General features: G+C 43.6%; 1 protein-coding gene across 4 annotated transcripts in view; it reads right to left on the bottom strand.

Moving 5' to 3' along the window:
* Window positions 1-207: 207 nt before the first annotated feature.
* Window positions 208-17,133, bottom strand: part of LOC111965883 (glycine receptor subunit alpha-4-like) — an 83,525-nt gene continuing 66,599 nt past the window's right edge. The window contains exons 2-10 of one of the 4 annotated variants that reach the window (XM_023990280.2): window positions 16,483-16,625; window positions 14,530-14,597; window positions 12,772-12,995; window positions 11,777-11,859; window positions 6,430-6,567; window positions 5,910-6,124; window positions 4,906-5,055; window positions 3,166-3,294; window positions 208-1,232 (exon numbers count right to left, since the gene is read on the bottom strand). In XM_023990280.2, coding sequence (XP_023846048.1) covers window positions 936-1,232; window positions 3,166-3,294; window positions 4,906-5,055; window positions 5,910-6,124; window positions 6,430-6,567; window positions 11,777-11,859; window positions 12,772-12,995; window positions 14,530-14,597; window positions 16,483-16,625 — 1,447 coding nt within the window. In that variant the 3' untranslated portion in view covers window positions 208-935. The remainder of the gene's footprint in view (window positions 1,233-3,165; window positions 3,295-4,905; window positions 5,056-5,909; window positions 6,125-6,429; window positions 6,568-11,776; window positions 11,860-12,771; window positions 12,996-14,529; window positions 14,598-16,482; window positions 16,626-17,133) is intronic. The other 3 variants (XM_023990281.2, XM_023990282.2, XM_023990283.2) reach the window with 3 other exon arrangements.

Here is a 17,133-nt window from a genome sequence, read left to right as displayed (position 1 = left end):
AGTTTATATTGGAAACTAATGGAAGACTATAACAGAAAGCAATTGTCTATGATGCTGTAAATCTGTTGGGGAATTTCCTGACTGTTTTAAAAGTCAGTCTTGAATCTTCTGTGTATTACAGCTCTGCATTTCTGTGATGCGAGCAATTTCGATCTTCCGCCAACAATACATTTAGCGACAGAGGAGCAAAAGCAATTGCGATTTCCTGGCAGAATATCCCATTTATTCAAATGTTAGACAAAAGGAAATACACATTTGTGAGGTGTGCAATCGATGAACAACTCTGTTTATCTACAGTTTATACATTTGTGTGTGATACATATATAATCTCGTCATATGTAGTTAAAACAACATATCCCCACCCCATTAAATATCCAGGATATCAAAGACCCCAATCCCTCCCTCATTTGTTTGGCAATCTAAAGTTGTAAAAAAGCCTTTTTTTATTGTTATTTTTTAAAAACATTCATTCAAAGATGCATTGAGTGTTAAAATTCAAGTCAGCATTATCCATCCAGCTACAATCAATATTCACTTTGGAATATGGCTAAAGGCAAAGACCACGACTTCAGAGTTCAGGCAGAAGTTCAAAGACTAGCATTGTTATGTCTCTAGTCTAGCGTCTGTAGCATCTGTTATAATCCAGTCAAAACAAGAGGAGTAAGATAAAAGAGAACGCAAAAAAACAAACTGCAATCTAACACCAGTTTGAATCCATATCTTCACTTCGTTCTCTGCTCACATGGTCTCGCTCTGAGATTCTGAAGACCTACCTGAGCAGAGTTTTTAGGATCAATGGTTATGAAGCATATGCCTCAAACACTTAATCCTCCTTTTTTAATGTATATCTTGCAGGCAGTTTTGGTTGAAAGAAGAAAAACTGAAATGTAGCATGAAACAATGAGGAAGTTGTGGGGATTAGAGCAGAGAGCGTATTACAAGTTTGCATGGATGTCTTCGTGTCGCAGCACTTTGTAGGTGATCCAGTAGAAAATGTTGAAGAAGAGGAAGCTCAGAGGGAAGACGGCCCTGGATATCGTGTCGATGCGCTTGGCCCGGTCCACGAAGCGCTTGCGGACCGCTTCGCCATCATAAACAGTGGACACCGCTGGGGGTGGCGGGGTGAAGACCGTTGCCCCCTCCACAGTTGTTCCGTCCTTGGTCTGTAGGCAGTGACCCAGTCCGTAGCCGCGGAAGTAAAACCCACGGCTGTCTCTCGCCAGTTCTTCTTCCTGGGGAATCAAAAGGAAAACACAGATTGGCTTCACACTGTCAACTGGCATTAGCTCATATTTCTTCCCAGTGGATAATTCTCAGATGCAGGCATTTGGGGTTTATCGTAGCAAAAGGGCTATAGGGTGAGGGCACGACATAAAAAAAAAACATCAAGCATGCCTGAAAATATAACTTAAAGGGAGATGTATTTCCAGTCTAAAGTGTTGTACTTTTGCCTCGTGTGATGGATTCTTTATGAGAGATGGTGTTTATAAAAGGGCTTTATAAATACATTTGATTGATTGATTGATTAATTAATCAAGCCAGCGACCTAAGATCACTTTTGTTCAATCATCTGTCTTTCCGGAGTGTCTCTACACAGAGGGAGGGTAGAAGGAGAGGAACATCATCATTAAAGCGAAGGGGAAATTTTAATTATCAGTATAACAAAAATTACCTCCATTTCTCTTTGTAGGCTAAGGACACCTTTTCCCCAACATTTCTGAAATAATGATCTCTCAAGGTGCCTGAGTGAAAAGTCAGGGTCCGACAAAAAACTCACAATGGGCATTACCATGTGATGGATGGCACCCTTTCCACGCAGAGTGAGACGCCCTGTTCCCTTTCTTTGTGGAGAATATTAATAGACATGTAGCTTAACGCTGACAGTCCTTTGACACCTTGAGAGATGCCATTTGGCAGAGGGAAAGTGGAGATGTAGGATCTAAATTGGGTGATTAATAGTCAGTATGACGGCAGTGAGTCAATTGACCCCCCCCTTGAGTGTCTCTCTCCCTGACCCTTGATGCCCTTAGTGAAGGGCAGTTACCAATATGTCCCCATTTATAGCCCAACTTCAGCTCCGCCATGTTCCTTTCTTCAATAATGAGCATTGGCTTCCCTCTCCGACTTGCCTGCCTTGTTCCTGGGCTGTAAGTGAACTTGGTAGAAATTAACCATTTATCTGTTGCACAATGACAAATTACACCTTACAACAGAAGGATGAGGAGATCTTCTTGCACTTAATTATCTCTTCTACTTCCACCTAAACTACAGTACATCATGTGCTGAGGTCTAATGATGCGTTTCACTAAAGATAATAGGTACTCATCGTCGTTGGCCCGTGCTCTTGGCCCCAGTCAGGTAGCTTCGGTACACACTTTGTGATTTGTTGAAGAGGAGTGCCGTTCTCACCACTGGGATCAACAGCATGCAGTGTCCTGACTCTGCAGAGCAGGGGCGGACAAGGACCAGAAATTGGCCAGAGCATTTCTGACACACCAGCCCTGGGTTGGTCCATTTTGGGCCAGCGTCTGGTTAATTGGACAGCAGTCAATTAGCCAAATGGTGATCATTCTGAGCAAAAATCATAACATTTGCATGCCCATGGGCTGCGCCCGCATTGCGTCCTAAAGATGGACCAGCCCACCGGGCATTTGCACGAACTGCCCTATTGCCAGTCTGTTTCTGCTACAGAGTGTAAACTGAGTGCATGTGGAAAAGTTTGTGTTAAAAATAGAGTTGCACTTCTGGTGACTTTCCTTTTACCCGACTGCTAGAAATTCACACCAACGTTTTACATTATCGACTTTGGCTTGGGGGTCAGAGCAGCAAGTAGTTGTCGCCACTTTGAAATCAAACAGGTAAGTATATTTCAAGGGGTATGTATACTTTCTGAAGGCACTGTGAAACCCCCCCCCCACCCCCACAAAGTGATGACAGACGAGGGAGAGAACACACCTGGAGCCGCAGACATAGAAAGACTTCGGACTTCAAATCAATGTTTATAATTAGGACGGAGTGAAGGTCAGGAGCCAAACCAGGGGAAGGAGAGTGAGAAGGAGCTTGTTTTAGGGCGACACATGGTGGAGCAGAACACATTCAGTTTGGGGATCAGAAGTGGCGGAAGACATTCGGTTTGGGGTCAGAGGTGACACTGGTTGGTTTTACCCTGGCACAGGCGCTGCAGTGCTGATTCAGGTTCCCGTGGTAGCTGGTGCTGGTTGTGCTGTTGCTAGGCAGGTCGTTCACTTTCCTCAGTGACTCTACACTCCCCGGTTGATTGGCCAAGGCCATGGCCTCCGTAGGGAAAGGAGCAAGTACACAGATTGGAATAATGCCATTTGAAACCATGCTATTCTCTCAATACCAGTCAGAAACCAGTTGCACATTGAACTGTGTACTTATTTGCTCAGCTTTTATTATATTACAAGGGTCCCGAGAGAAAGATTCGCTAAGTTCCTCAAACTTAATTCCACAGAAATGCTAATCTGCTTTTTGCTGAGTGCAGGAAGTCTTCTCTGCTTCATTCCAAATTCAGCTAAAGCACTAGCTTTGAGCCAAAACGTGTGATAAATGAAGTGGACATAAAATGTATCAAACATGGTGATGTGGAACTAAACGGAAAACAAGCTATGCTATTTAGTCTTTAAATCAGAAGTGCTCAAGGAAAACGTTGAAAGTACAATTCATCATCCATAGCTGTTACCAAAGGAATTACTGTGGCTCAGGAGGCTGAGGAAAATATCCTTAAGGAACTAGAGTAGGCTCGGCAAACACCCTACAATTGTTGGCTCGGCAAACACCCTACAATTGTTGGCTCAGGAAACACCCTACAATATAACACATTTTATTCCTGTATGATGTAAGCTGTAGTGTATACAGTAGAGGTACATGGGTGCTTGGGACTCAGGGTCTAACTGCTCTCTCTGGTTTTTCAAAGCTGAAGACCATGGAGGTACAATAGGTATTGATGAACCCTGGTCAGTCGGTGGCAGTAGATAGATGTGCTCCATCAGACCAAGGCTTTGCTTCAATACCACCCTAGATGGATAATTCAGAAGCCAAATTTCTCGACGGGAGTAATTGCCCAACTGATGTGGAGAGGAGGAGTCATAGGGAAGTAGGGGTGCTAATGCACCCCCTGAAAAATAGGAATTAAAAAACAATATTAATATTTCCTCACAAAAGTAATGTACTGGCCCTTTACTAGTCCTATGTTAGCGGACCGATATAGCCGCTATGGGAGGAGTTACTTCTTGCTCTCATGGACAATCATTTTCTCCCCTGTTATTGATTTGGGTCCAGTAGACGGTCCATTAAATCTGTGGGATTTGTCTGCCCTGGACAGTGGAAGCTTTACTACAAGTCTGGGAAAGCAGCCCAGCCATTTTGGAGCACAGCTTAATGTAATTCTTTCGGACTCTTGTCTCTGCTCTTGAGATTTAATTCTGTTTCGCTAAAGGGTCTTCCATTTGATCATATGCTCTCAGTAGCACTACCGCTCTACACTCTCTACAAGTGGGTACATGGTGGATTGGTTGTTTGCCTGGAAAGTAATACTTCAGATCAGCAATTTAAGTCGTAAGCTCTCGTTCATCCTTTAAAAACCCCTGTATTACTTTCCCAGAGTTCCAGTGATGTGAGGCTGGAAAACAGCCTGTTAACTCAGCAGGGGAATGGTGTGCCGGGGGGAGCAGGGAGCACACAAATCTCTATGCAAGTTAGTGCTCACCATGGAAATGAGCTGAGCCTGAAACGAGCTGATCTTTCTCATGTAATGTGACGGCCAGCTGTAGTGTGTTGCCGTTGTCAGTCTCTGAATAAACATAGGCGCACCATAACATGGGGCATAAGTCAGTGTGATAGGAGATGACAGGTAGGTGTGTGTGTGTGGTGGTTTACACTCACTATTCTCTGCCGCCGCTGCTTCTTCCTCAGTCTGATGAACTCCTTATGTTGCCGTGAGACAAAGTTGACTGCTGCGTACTCGAGCAGTGCGGCGAACACGAACAGCAAGCACACGGCCATCCAGATGTCAATGGCCTTCACGTAGGACACCTGGAGACGCAGGGAAGGGGCACACAAGGTCGCCAGGTCATCAATAGCCAATCAATTGAGGTGTTGGTGCGCATAATGACGGAGGTGTGGCGCAAGGACTTTCAACCCATCCCTCAACCAGGCAGACTATGGAGCCATGTCCTCAGAATGGCTCAGAATTCCAATGGGAGTCAATAAGATACAGGCAGACATCATCCTTGAGAGGTCACAGTAAGACCCAGGTAAAGTCAACTCCACTCTATTCATGAACACGCCAAGGTCAAAACAGGTCAAACTCAAATTGGAAATTCAATAGTCTGCCAGCTACCTGTCTAGACATGGCCTAGTTATTGTGATATTTCCTTATCCAGTCTAACCTAGTTATTGTGATATTTTCTTAACCCGTCGAACCTAGAGGCCTAGCGTGAGGCAGCAGTTACTTATCCAGGTACTTCCACATGTGCGTCATGGCAAGCATTGCAGATGCTGGAAGTATTGGTTATGAACTGGACCGTTACATTGCGTTCTGTGATCTGTCAGGTGACGATAACCAGGTGGAACATCAGATTGATCTTAGCTTCATACTTCGAAAATTGGCATGGTCTACTTTGAACCGGCCTACTAACGTGACATCTGAAATAGCCAATCAACATTGGGAGAGGAGTCATTTGATTGGACTGAAACAACTTGAAAGATTCTGATACATACCCACCAAATCTAGCGGTTCCTACAAGCTCTGCGTTGACAGCGACGCATCTGGTGTATAGTGTTTACGCGCCTTAGCACTTACTATACTCGCCGTCCATCATCCCGCTTACTTGCCTTACTTTTTAACACTACATCCCTGAGGTTGGTAGACCATTATCTCTGCTGACCTTGGGTAGAGAGGCCCGGGACCCGGAGCTCTGGGTGGTCATAGTGAGCACGGTGGTGATGCCTAGGCCCACTCTAGCCGGTGCAGCATCCATGTTGATCCAGAAGGAGACCCAGGACAGGATGACAATGAGCAGGCTGGGGATGTACATCTGGATCAGGTAATAGCCCATCTGTCTCTCCAGGTGGAACTTAACCTCGATGCAGGTGAATTTACCTGCCACAGGAAACAATAGAAATGGCAAGTATGTGTGTCAGTCTTTTTGGCATATTCAGAAGAATTTAAGTAGTTTAAATGTGTAGGTTGGAAAAGTTGCCACTGGTCCATGTTGATAAGGAAGTTGTTGCTACTCCATTGAGCACTTAATTATATTATTTTTCTCAGTTAAACTAAGTGAGTAGAAAGCACCGTCTTTATGCTCTGAACTTTTCTTAAACTTGGATTCAATCCCCAAACCTCTATACTGTCATTTATGTTTCTACCAGAAGAACAATGGAAGTGAAGTTCCACCAAGGTCCCACCTGTATTGTAGTGCTTGGTGCAGTAGCCTAGATCCTGCTCATCTTTCAGCACAAACTGTGGGAGCGTCAGATCATCAGCCACCTGCACCGGGTTCTCGGCCAACCACTCGAAGATCAGATCATTCATGGTATACCCAACTACAGAGAACGAGACAGTGGGGGGAGGAGGGGTGGGAGACATTGAGAAACAGAGGTGCAAAGGGAAAGATATAAGGGTTGGGCGGTTTCCAGATTTTTGTATCGTCATTCTGGGATTTACAATATTACATGCTTAATACACAAGGGGGCGCCAAACAAACGCAAAAAAACGACCATTGGGAATCTGTTTCCAGAATGCTAACAAAAGTAGCACAAGTAATAGCGAATTTCCATGGAGTCTGCTAGCTAAATATGCTAACAAACACACACGAAAATAACAAATTGCAAAGAAAGACAATCCAGCTCATAAAGTTATAAATATATGTAGGAGCTACCGAATGTCACTTTTGGTGAGTTTGGACATTTACAAGTGAATGTGAATGAGACATTGCGCAAATGAACAATGTTTTGATCCATGCTTGTCTGCTCTGAAGCAGCATGTGTACACACTGTATCTGTCCGGAGTCGCTAGGGTAAGAAGCCCGCCTGCTCTGCTCTGCTCTGAGAAGATGGGGAAAAAGCAGACGGAGAGGAGCAGACAGGCAGAGGAGAAAAATGCAAGGAAATCAAAAAGATAGCATTGGCAGCTGTAAAGATAACTCATCCAAAGGGCTTTGACTTATTTGACACGGCAGAAAGCTAAGACATTATGATGCCCCGTCACCTTATTAATTCAGTATCTTACTTAGATAACTAGCAACCGTTACAAAAAAAGTGCAGTAACTGCAGTCAACTGTGGTATTTTGGACACAGTAATTGCAGAATAACTGCAGTGTGCTGCAATATAATTAAGCAATAAGGCACGACGGGATGTGGTATATGGCCAATATACCACGGCTAAGGGATGTTCTTATGCACAACGCAACGCAGAGTGCCTGGATACAGCCCTTAGCCGTGATATATTGGCCATATACCACAAAACTCTGAGGTGCCTTATTGCTATTATAAACTGGTTACTAATGTAATTAGAGGAGTAAAAATAAATGTTCTCTCATACCTGTGGTATACGGTCTGATATACCATGGCTGTCAGCCAAATCAGCATTCAGGGCTCGAACCACCTAGTTTATAACTGCAGTTATACTGCACTGTAACTGCAGTTACACTGCAAAATTACTGTAGTAAAAAAAAACTTGAAAAAAAAGCAGTATTTGCAGCATACTGCACTTTAACTGCAGTTATACTGTATTGTACCTCGGTTATACTGCACTCTGACTGCAATCTTTTTTCGTAAGGGAAGTTAAACTGAATTTTTCACGCACTGAAAAAATATAATATGCATAAGAAATCTTAGTCTGCGTTTTGTGAAGGCAGATCTAAAATGCTTATTTTTGTAATTTCTGCTGGGCATCACACACATTTCGTGCTTCAGTTGCACCTCTCCACTCATGAGAATTCAAGAACGGGAATTCTATCAGCAGACAGTGCTTTGACTGATGTGTAGCTACTTATCTCTGGTCCTTTTCTTGGTATAGCCAACCTACTTTCCTCTGGTAAAATTAAAGATTAACTTCAAGAAAAACATGATAAACATTAGAAATATGATGGCCATGCATCGTTTTTGCAAAAACCTTGTGTGGCTGCCAGCCGAATAGCGTTCCACTTCTGTTCATGAAAATTAACAAATTTTCTGCCGAATGTGTTGCACTAACGTATTTCTGACGGAAATCTATAGTTGCACGTCCCTGATCACTCGATTGAAACCAAAAACATTCAATATGAAACGCGACCCGTCAATACACAGCTGGACTCACCTGCTCCGCCTTTCTCCCTTTGTGCTATTTACACGTGACTGGCTCATTTGTTCTGGGGAACTATAAGCTTCATAATGTAAAATAATATGGAATAACCTTCTTTATCTCTTAACGCATTGCACAAGTTGACTACAGGTATTTACTTAAAAAGTAGCTACAATGTATTGAAAAACTTCAGAGAAAGTTTCAAATGGTATTGATGGTATTGAAAAACCATCCCGTGGCCATTTCAAAATAACCTGGTATACGGTATACCGCCCAAGCTTAAATGATAGACATATGGAGAGAGGGATAGAGTTGAGAAAGGGAGAGATGGAGGGTTGGACAGAGATAGACCGGGGTGTAAAGAGAGAGGGTGGGAGAGGGAGAGGTGTGGGGTACACAGGGTGATGTCCCTCAGTCCAGCTGCCATTCTGTTCACATCTCCCTCCCCGCCTGTTTGTCATGATAAAGGTCATACGCCACAGCTTCCAAAGTGGCAGACCGGTTCCTTGAAGGTTGAATGCGAAGGGTGAACGTGAGGTGCATGCCTCCCCGACAGCGGGAGCTAATGGCTTAATGGATGCAGGGTTGCCCTTGCATTCGCTTACACGTGTTTGTGCCGCTGAAGACCCACAAAGCCTGTCAGTTTGGCGAGGTTACAGTGTAAGCAAACATACATCACACTCGACCAAGCACCCGTACGTAACCACTCAAGACGAGACTGTAATTGCTTTGCGCACCCCCTGCCGTAGAATACTTTACACATCTGAATAATACTACTGATGTCCATCTGGGGCCTCTGGGGCCTGAGTAACAAAGACATCAATTATTCAAGATATTATCCCCCGATCCTTACCAGCAGACTGAAAACAACGCCACCACTAAAACACACGTATTTCTCCCCTGTTGACTTCTGAGTCATTCACACAACCTTCATTAACAAGCAAGGAGAATATCAAGGTTTTCATAATGGTGATGAAATGTTCTCTGGACTGTCTGGATGTGTTTGACAAGGTTACCTACTTTATCCATTTACTTACTAGCTTAATGATACCAAATTGGGTCACAAGAACACATCATGGTTTAAAAGATTGTTTGAAATATGAAATAGCTACATGATCTGTCAGAATAAGGCAAACATTAAAAATGTAAATGTTTACTAGAACTCAAGGCATCAAGATTACAGCTAACAAACAGCACTGGAATCCTCAGACCACTCCCTCTTTCCCTTCCCCCTCCCTCTCTTTTCCCTCCTCGCTCTCTCTCTCAATGTGGCAGCGTTGGCAGTTGGCACAACGCGTGGCAGTTAAACCTGCAACTGTGTCCTCGCACTGTCCTCCCGGGCAGACAAGGTGATCACACCCTTGGGCGGTGTAGTAACACTTGTCAAAACAGAGCTGGCCGGTCCCTTTAGAGCCACGGAGAGGAGGGCTTCCTTTAATCAGAAAGGATTAGGACTCCTGTAATGGCCCTGTCAGGTAGTAAACCTGCTGGCTGGCACGTTCTCCGCTGTTGGACAAGATCTCTCCTCACTTGCTCTCCACACTTTAGGAGGGTTTAACTGCAGACAACGGAGGGGCCGACGACGACGACGACAGTGGTATAGGGTTACTCTGTAGGGCAATGCTGAGAATAGTGAACCTCACAGATGTAGGATTTTAATTTGATCATTCTTTTGTTGCTGAGAATTTTCCTGCAACACAGGAAATGCAGATGAGCTTCATAATTTGCATGAATTCACAGAAAACCAACATGGTTAAATTAACAGTTTAGCACTTTTCATGTAGCCTAATTGTGGCCAACTAATAGCCTTTCAAATCCTATTGCTGCAGGATTATTTTGCTGTGACAATATAGGTCAAATTAAGATCCTACATCTGTACATGCATCTGCATATTGATTCCCACAAATATATTTATTCATCTTTATCATATTTGGCATTGAAATACACTGAGTATACAAAAGACTGGCCAAGTGAATCCAGGTGAAAGCTATGATCCCTTATTGTTGTCACTTGTTAAATCCAATTCAATCAGTATAGATGAAGGGGAAGAGACAGGTTAAATAAGGATTTTTAAGCCTTGAGACAATTGAGACACAGACTGTGTATGTGTGCCATTCAGAAGGTGAAAGGGCAAGACAAAAGATTTAAGTGGCTTTGAACAGGGTACGGTAGTAGGTGCCAGGCACACCGGTTTGTGTCGTGAACTGCGACGCTGCTGGGTTTTTCCACGCTCAACGGTTTCCCATGTGTATAAATAATGGTCCACCACCCAAAGGACATCCAGCCAACTTGATACAACCATGGGAAGCATTGGAGTCAACACTTGCCAGCATCCGGCATGGACACCTAGTAGTGTCCATTACCCGACATATAGAACCCAACAGTGGAGGTTTCATAATAGCCATAAAACCTAGTGGTCAAACAGGGAAATGGTTCCAATGGAAAAACGATTGGATCCATTTCCCTGTTTGACCACCAGGTTTTATGGGTATTATGACTCATACTGTGGTACACTCTAGAGGCTGTTCTGAGGACAAAAGGGGGGAGGTGCAACTCAATATTAGGAAGGTGTTCCTAATGTTTGGTACAGTCTGTGTATATGCTCCAAGCAAGTTCCTACACTAGTAAAACTCTTCCAATTGAAACAGAGGGGCAAAGCAATAGGAATATTAACTAGACTTAAGTTATTTTGTCTGGCCTTGTGGAGGGCGCCAGGGGTGGGTCATATAATAAAAGGGAACATAAAATGAAGGTTTCATTATTGATATCCTGGAAATTGGATTTGTGGGGGGGCAGATGCCATCAGTGCTGGGGGCAAGGGGGTAGCGAATTGACTTATTTTTTTCTTGACCTTTTATCTAGGTAATAAGGAAGGACATGCTCTATCCAGGATTTATCCACTGACTCTGTTCTATTTATATTTTTCATGAAGAGATTCCTACATGTTTGATACACCGCACATTAATTTCATTACCCTTAAGGGATATCACTGTCAAAGGGGTGGCATGTAGCCTAGTGGTTAGAGCGTTGGACTTGTAACCGAAAGGTTGCAAGATCAAATCCTCGAGCCGACAAGGTAAACATCTGTTGTTCTGCCCCTGAACAAGGCAGTTAACCTGTTCCTAGGCCGTCATTGAAAATAAGAATTTGTTCTTAACTGACTTGCCTAGTTAAATAAAGGTAAAATAAAAAGCGTGTAATTTGTTATTGCACAGTCAGTGTCGGTGTTATTTTATGCACGCGTAACCGTCATCAGAGGATGTTTGATAAAAGCAGCAACTCAAAACCTAGCCGGTCACATTCAGGTATTGAATATAACCTCAATCAATGTCACCCCTTTGTGATGATAATATCTCAAGATTTTCACAACTTAAATTGCTCCATCTATAAGCTAATAGCCAGTGTGAAAAGGGGAGAAGGAGGAGTTGAAAAGGAAAACGAGGAAGAGGAAGGAGATAGAGGGAGACTCACAGCTTTCAAGCTGCATGGTACAGGTCTGAATATCCATGGGGAAATTCTTCAAGTCCATAGGGCAGGACAGGATGAGAGTCAGCCTGAGATAGAAGGAGAGAAGGGCAGCTTTAGGTTAAGGTAAAGGGCAAAGGAGAGCGTGAAAGAAGAGAATTATAACATACAGAGAGAAATGAAGACAGAGGCAAGGAGGACAGCTGCAAAGGTCACTAAAGGTGCTTCACAGGGCAGACATTTGATTAAAACTCACCTAATGCTTTGACGGTGGACAGTTTTACGACCTATCCCAAGATTAACTCTGTACTATACATTAGGGCATGAATTGTAAGCGTTATCAAAAAAGGCAAATTGCAAAGGATGCCGTGAGTTACAATGCCATTTGGTTACAATAGCAAACTAATTGGTAGACACATCCTTCCCTTTATTTATTGAAGCGCTGATGCATTGAGCCTTCAAGGAGCCGCGGGGAAGAGAAGTAACTATTAAGGAGTTTGAGTTAAGAGAAGCCGTGTAATTACCTGCTGTAATGCATTGCCCAGAGGACAGACGAGAGGCACCAGCGCTACGCTGCTCGCAGCAGGAGCCCCATCGCTATTGTGCTGCGATGACGTGAAATTCCAGGCTCAAAAATATCCCCCACAAATACACTGACGAATGAGCCTTCGAAGTTTCTTTGTGTCCTCGGTTTCAGAGAGGTAGCTCCTAAAATGCCTTTTGGACTACTGTGTGATTGTTAGCGAATAAATCTGCCGTTGTAACCAATATGGTATGCCTAACTGAATGTTTTTCAATTCCTTTCATGGGGTCATGAATGTTGATGAAGGAGAGATAGATCAACTCACAGCAGTGTTTGGTTTTGATTGTGGGGCTAATATATTGGTATCAAAGTTAATGTGATGAATAACTCACTAGGTCCCCCTGTGGCCACAGACAGAAGCATCTTGAATAACTCACTTGCTCCCCTTGTGGCCACAGACTGAATTGTTTCTGCTCACCTGATGCTATACAGTACACTCCCATCTTGGAAGATCCGCAGCAGTTTGTTGTCGGTGGTGACCTCGTGAAAGTTAGCCCCCTTCTCGTTAGCGAAGAAAAGGTCAGGCTTCCAGATGGAGTCCAACATGGAAGGATCCAGGTCCAAGGAGTCGTCTGGGTACTCCTGGTAAGCCAAACGGGGATCGTTCCACTTTTGCCGTAGGAACACATTGAGCCTGTAGTCCTGTGGATTGACCAATAAATTTAGTAATCGTCTCTTTCTCAATGAATCTTTCCTCGATTCCTCGCATTCTCTTTCTTCGCTGCCTCCTCAAAAACACACTGGGAAAAAGGTCAGAGGGGATGGATTTGGAACTTCTCCTGGAATGCGGTTGAGAAGGAGGCGAGGAGGTAGGAAGTCAGGAATTGTGGAAGATGAATCGAGATTGAGACATAGTAGTTCGAGACAGTATGTCATACCTTGTCACACACTATAGGAGGCAATTAATGAAGTGATACCGTTGCCAGGTTTCAATTCTTCAATTAGCTTGTTCGGTTCATGATCGTCTGTCTCTGATGTAAAGTAGGAAGTCTGATTAAATTAATAACCTTTACTGTTGTTAATTATAGCCAAGACAATGCGACATTTTAATTAGTTCTTTGAAAAGTAGGGTGTATTTATACTTTGGAAAGTAGTGTGAATCTATGTAGTTTAGGGTTACACTAAAGGAATTAGGAGTCATGCAGGAGTAATTTACATTTTGTCCATTTGTAAAGGGGGAAATCACAGACAATAACCTAGAATACTTAGTGCAGAATGAAGTACCAGATTCTGGGTTAATCTAAGTTCTGTTCAGTGCCTGTTGAAATGACAAAAATATGCTTTGTGGGAAGCAAAATCAATGAATGACTACTTTGAAATTTGGTTAATTCCACAAAAAGTTCACGTCCTCATTTAGTCACAGGAGTTATTCAAGTGAATCATTTAAGTAAATGCTGTCTGTCTTCTCCGGCAGTTCATAACGGTCTGTCTCTGTTCCCATGAGGTACCACAAATAAACTAAGGGCAGCACAACACATTTATCACAATAAACACTAGGCCTTTACCACATCGTCCAGTGACATCACTAGTGTCCTCTGTCCACACTGACCTAACCTGGGGTCCAGCCCTCTGTGCCAAAAGAGCCTTTAACAACTACAATCTACTGACCAAGCACTTTCCCTCTTGTATTGGACAGGCTTACGGGGAGAGATTCTTTCGCACTTCTCCCCATTTCACTCTTTTTTTCCTCCAATTTTTCATTTTAATTGCAGAGCGGACAGTTCATTATCAGAACATCACTGACCCACTGGTCTCTGAAGGTTGCTCTGATAGACTCCAGGAAATAAAGGGAGAGCGGTGAGGGAATTGATCCAATACTGAGCAGGCCAAAGGGATGGAATTAACAGTATTAGCTGGAGGAGATCATTTAGATTTCTCTTCAATTCAGGGATTTTGCTCGTGTATACCTGCTCAAATATGCTCCTTTTCACAGTCATTCATGATTACAAAGCAATGAGACTGCCTCAGGGTTATCATGCTACCTGGACAATTATGGTATTTTGTATAAAGCGCATATTCATTTACATTTTTTATTTCACCTTTCTTTATACAGGTTTGTCTCTCTGAGACCCTTTCAAGATGGCAGCAGTCAGCAACACATTCAATTATTAGCTTAAAACAGTTTCTAATTCCAGGATGTTAATTCACTGTGGAAATTCAAGTTGGTCAGACTCACCATAGTAGTTTCCGTGATGGACCCAAAGCTGTTGATGAAAATATTGCAGGTGACATTCACAGGCGGACCTGAAGAAATTATAAAAAGACAATCCATCACTCCTTATATGGAAGAATCTTTTCAACTGTTTGACCTGCTGTGTAAAAGTTAGTTAGAGATCATTTTGAAATCTTTGAATGACACTGAGGGTTATTGTATGTACAGGAAGTGGTGAGGGTCTTGCTGTCAACTCTCTGATGTGGCGCAAGTATGAAATAGCCACTCAGTGGCCAGTTTATTATGTACACTATCCCTAGCCGCATCCTCTGAGCATGCTCAGACCAGCTGGCTGGTGTGTTTACGGACAATTCAATCGCTCCCTATCCCAGTCTGTTGTCCCCACATCCTCGGGACTTCAGGAAACAGCAGAGGGAGCACCCCTCTATCCACATCGAAGGGACAGCAGTGGAGAAGGTGGAAAGTTTTAAGTTCCTAGGCGTACACGTCACAGACAAACTGAAATGGTCCACCCACACAGACAGTGTGGTGAAGAAGGCGCAACAGCACCTCTTCAACATCAGGAGGCTGAAGAAATTTGGCTTGTCACCCAAAACCCTGACAAACTTTTACAGATGCACAATCGAGAGCATCCTGTCGGGCTGTATCACAGCCTGGTACGGCAACTGCACTGCCCTGAACCGCAAGGCTCTCAAAAGCCTTGGTGCGGTCTGCACAACGCATCACCGGGGGCAAACTACCTGCCCTCCAGGACACCTACAGCACCCGATGTCACAGGAAGGCCAAAAAGATCATCAAGGACAATAACCACCCGAGCCACGGCCTGTTCACCCTGCTTCTGTCCAGAAGACAAGGTCAGTACAGGTGCATCAAAGCTGGGACCAAGAGACTGAAAAACAGCTTATAGCTCAACGCCATCAGACTGCCTAACAGCAATCACAAACTCAGAGAGGCTGCTGCCTACATTGAGACCCAATCAATGGCCACTTTAATAAATGGATCACTAGTCACTTTATACAATGCTACTTTAAATAATTCCACTTGAATAATGTTTACATATCTTACATTACTCATATCACATGTATTTACTGTATATTCTACCATCTATTGCACCTTGCCTATGCCGCTCGGCCATCGCTCATCCATATATTGATATGTACATATTCTCATTCACCCCTTTAGATTTGTGTGTATTAGGTAGTTGTTGGGGAATTGTTAGATATTACTGCACTGTCGGAACTAGAAGCACAAGCATTTCGCTACACTCGCATTAACATCTGCTAACCATGTGTATGTGACAAATAAAATTTGATTTGATTTACACCACCCCATTCATGAAATGGTTTGCTATAGAAAGTAGGCAGACCGGCATTGAGGCATTGAGTTACGGTTTGATTGAACGTTAGCATGGGCAAATGAGTTCACTTTCCTTGCTTTGTCTAACACTATCATGAATCTAGCAAAGAAGTTGTATTTAGTTTCATAGCACAAACGTTTGTTAGCACGTTTCTTACACTGGCTTTAGCCATGGAGGAAGCAGGCCTGCCCAGACACGTGCAGGGGGTTGCCTAGCAACACGTGCCTCGGAGGGAGACAGTGTCTGCACAGCACAACGGATTCCCATGATTTGTGAATATGTTCAGACTGAACAGCTAGCGTGACAGCTAAAATGGCTTCGAAAAAATATGATTACAGCTATTAGGGAGAAGTATCTAACAAAATAATTACATTATGGCATTCAGTAATCAAAATATTTTCATATAATAGAAATCTGGGTACATTTATGGATAAAATTCAAACTCATTCAAACTTTAAGTAAGCAGTTCTATGCTTCCTATACACTTCTACAGGCAAGTCCTATCTAGCWTTTTATTAAAAACAGTGGCTGTCCGCTTGCATTCATTCCGTGAAGTTTCAGTGTTTTTTATGGGAGCTGTGGCCCACTTCTGAACATACTTAAGGTACCTTTGAAGTTGGGTCTGATGCGGGCGTCATAGCCAGACCTTTTCCCCATGAGCTTGTCCAGGAAGTCAGACGGGGACTGCGAGGAGGGGACTGTCCTACTAGAGGACTTTATCTCCTCCTTACAGGAGCCCGGTCTGAAGAACAAAAACAAACACATAAAGAGGGGGAGAGAGAAGCAAGAGTTAGAGAAACTTCAAATTGGCATCAGTGGAATACATAATGAGAGAAAAACAACTTTAACACGGCCGCCTCCGAAAACCCATCTTTTGTCACATGATGTTCAGTACATAGTGTTCAACAGACCCTAACTACAGTGAGGTGGCGAAAGGGGAAAGGTACATCCACATCCAACCCCTGCACTCCCTCTTTCAGTGTGTAATCCAGCCTGGCTTAGCAGCAGTGGGGCTTGACAGATTGATGGCTCAATTGAAATGCTGTGAATGTCACACCAGGGAAGGAAGGCTTTGATTCCAGCTCCAGCATGGCTCAGTCTGCCACTGACAAGCCCAACAGGCCAAGGAGAGAAAGAGAGCGATTGAGAGAGAGGGGGAGAGAGCAGTTCCGGAGCCCACGTGCCCTGGCTTGTGTGATGGATCTCTCCTGGCTGGCATGCCGCTGATTTTGCCCGATGCTTTTGATGCA

The sequence above is a fragment of the Salvelinus sp. IW2-2015 genome, linkage group LG6.2 (assembly GCF_002910315.2).
Source record: "Salvelinus sp. IW2-2015 linkage group LG6.2, ASM291031v2, whole genome shotgun sequence".
Taxonomy (NCBI): Eukaryota; Metazoa; Chordata; class Actinopteri; order Salmoniformes; family Salmonidae; genus Salvelinus; species Salvelinus sp. IW2-2015.
The sequence above is the reverse complement of the archived record's forward strand: the minus strand, read 5'-3'. Positions and strand labels throughout refer to the sequence as shown.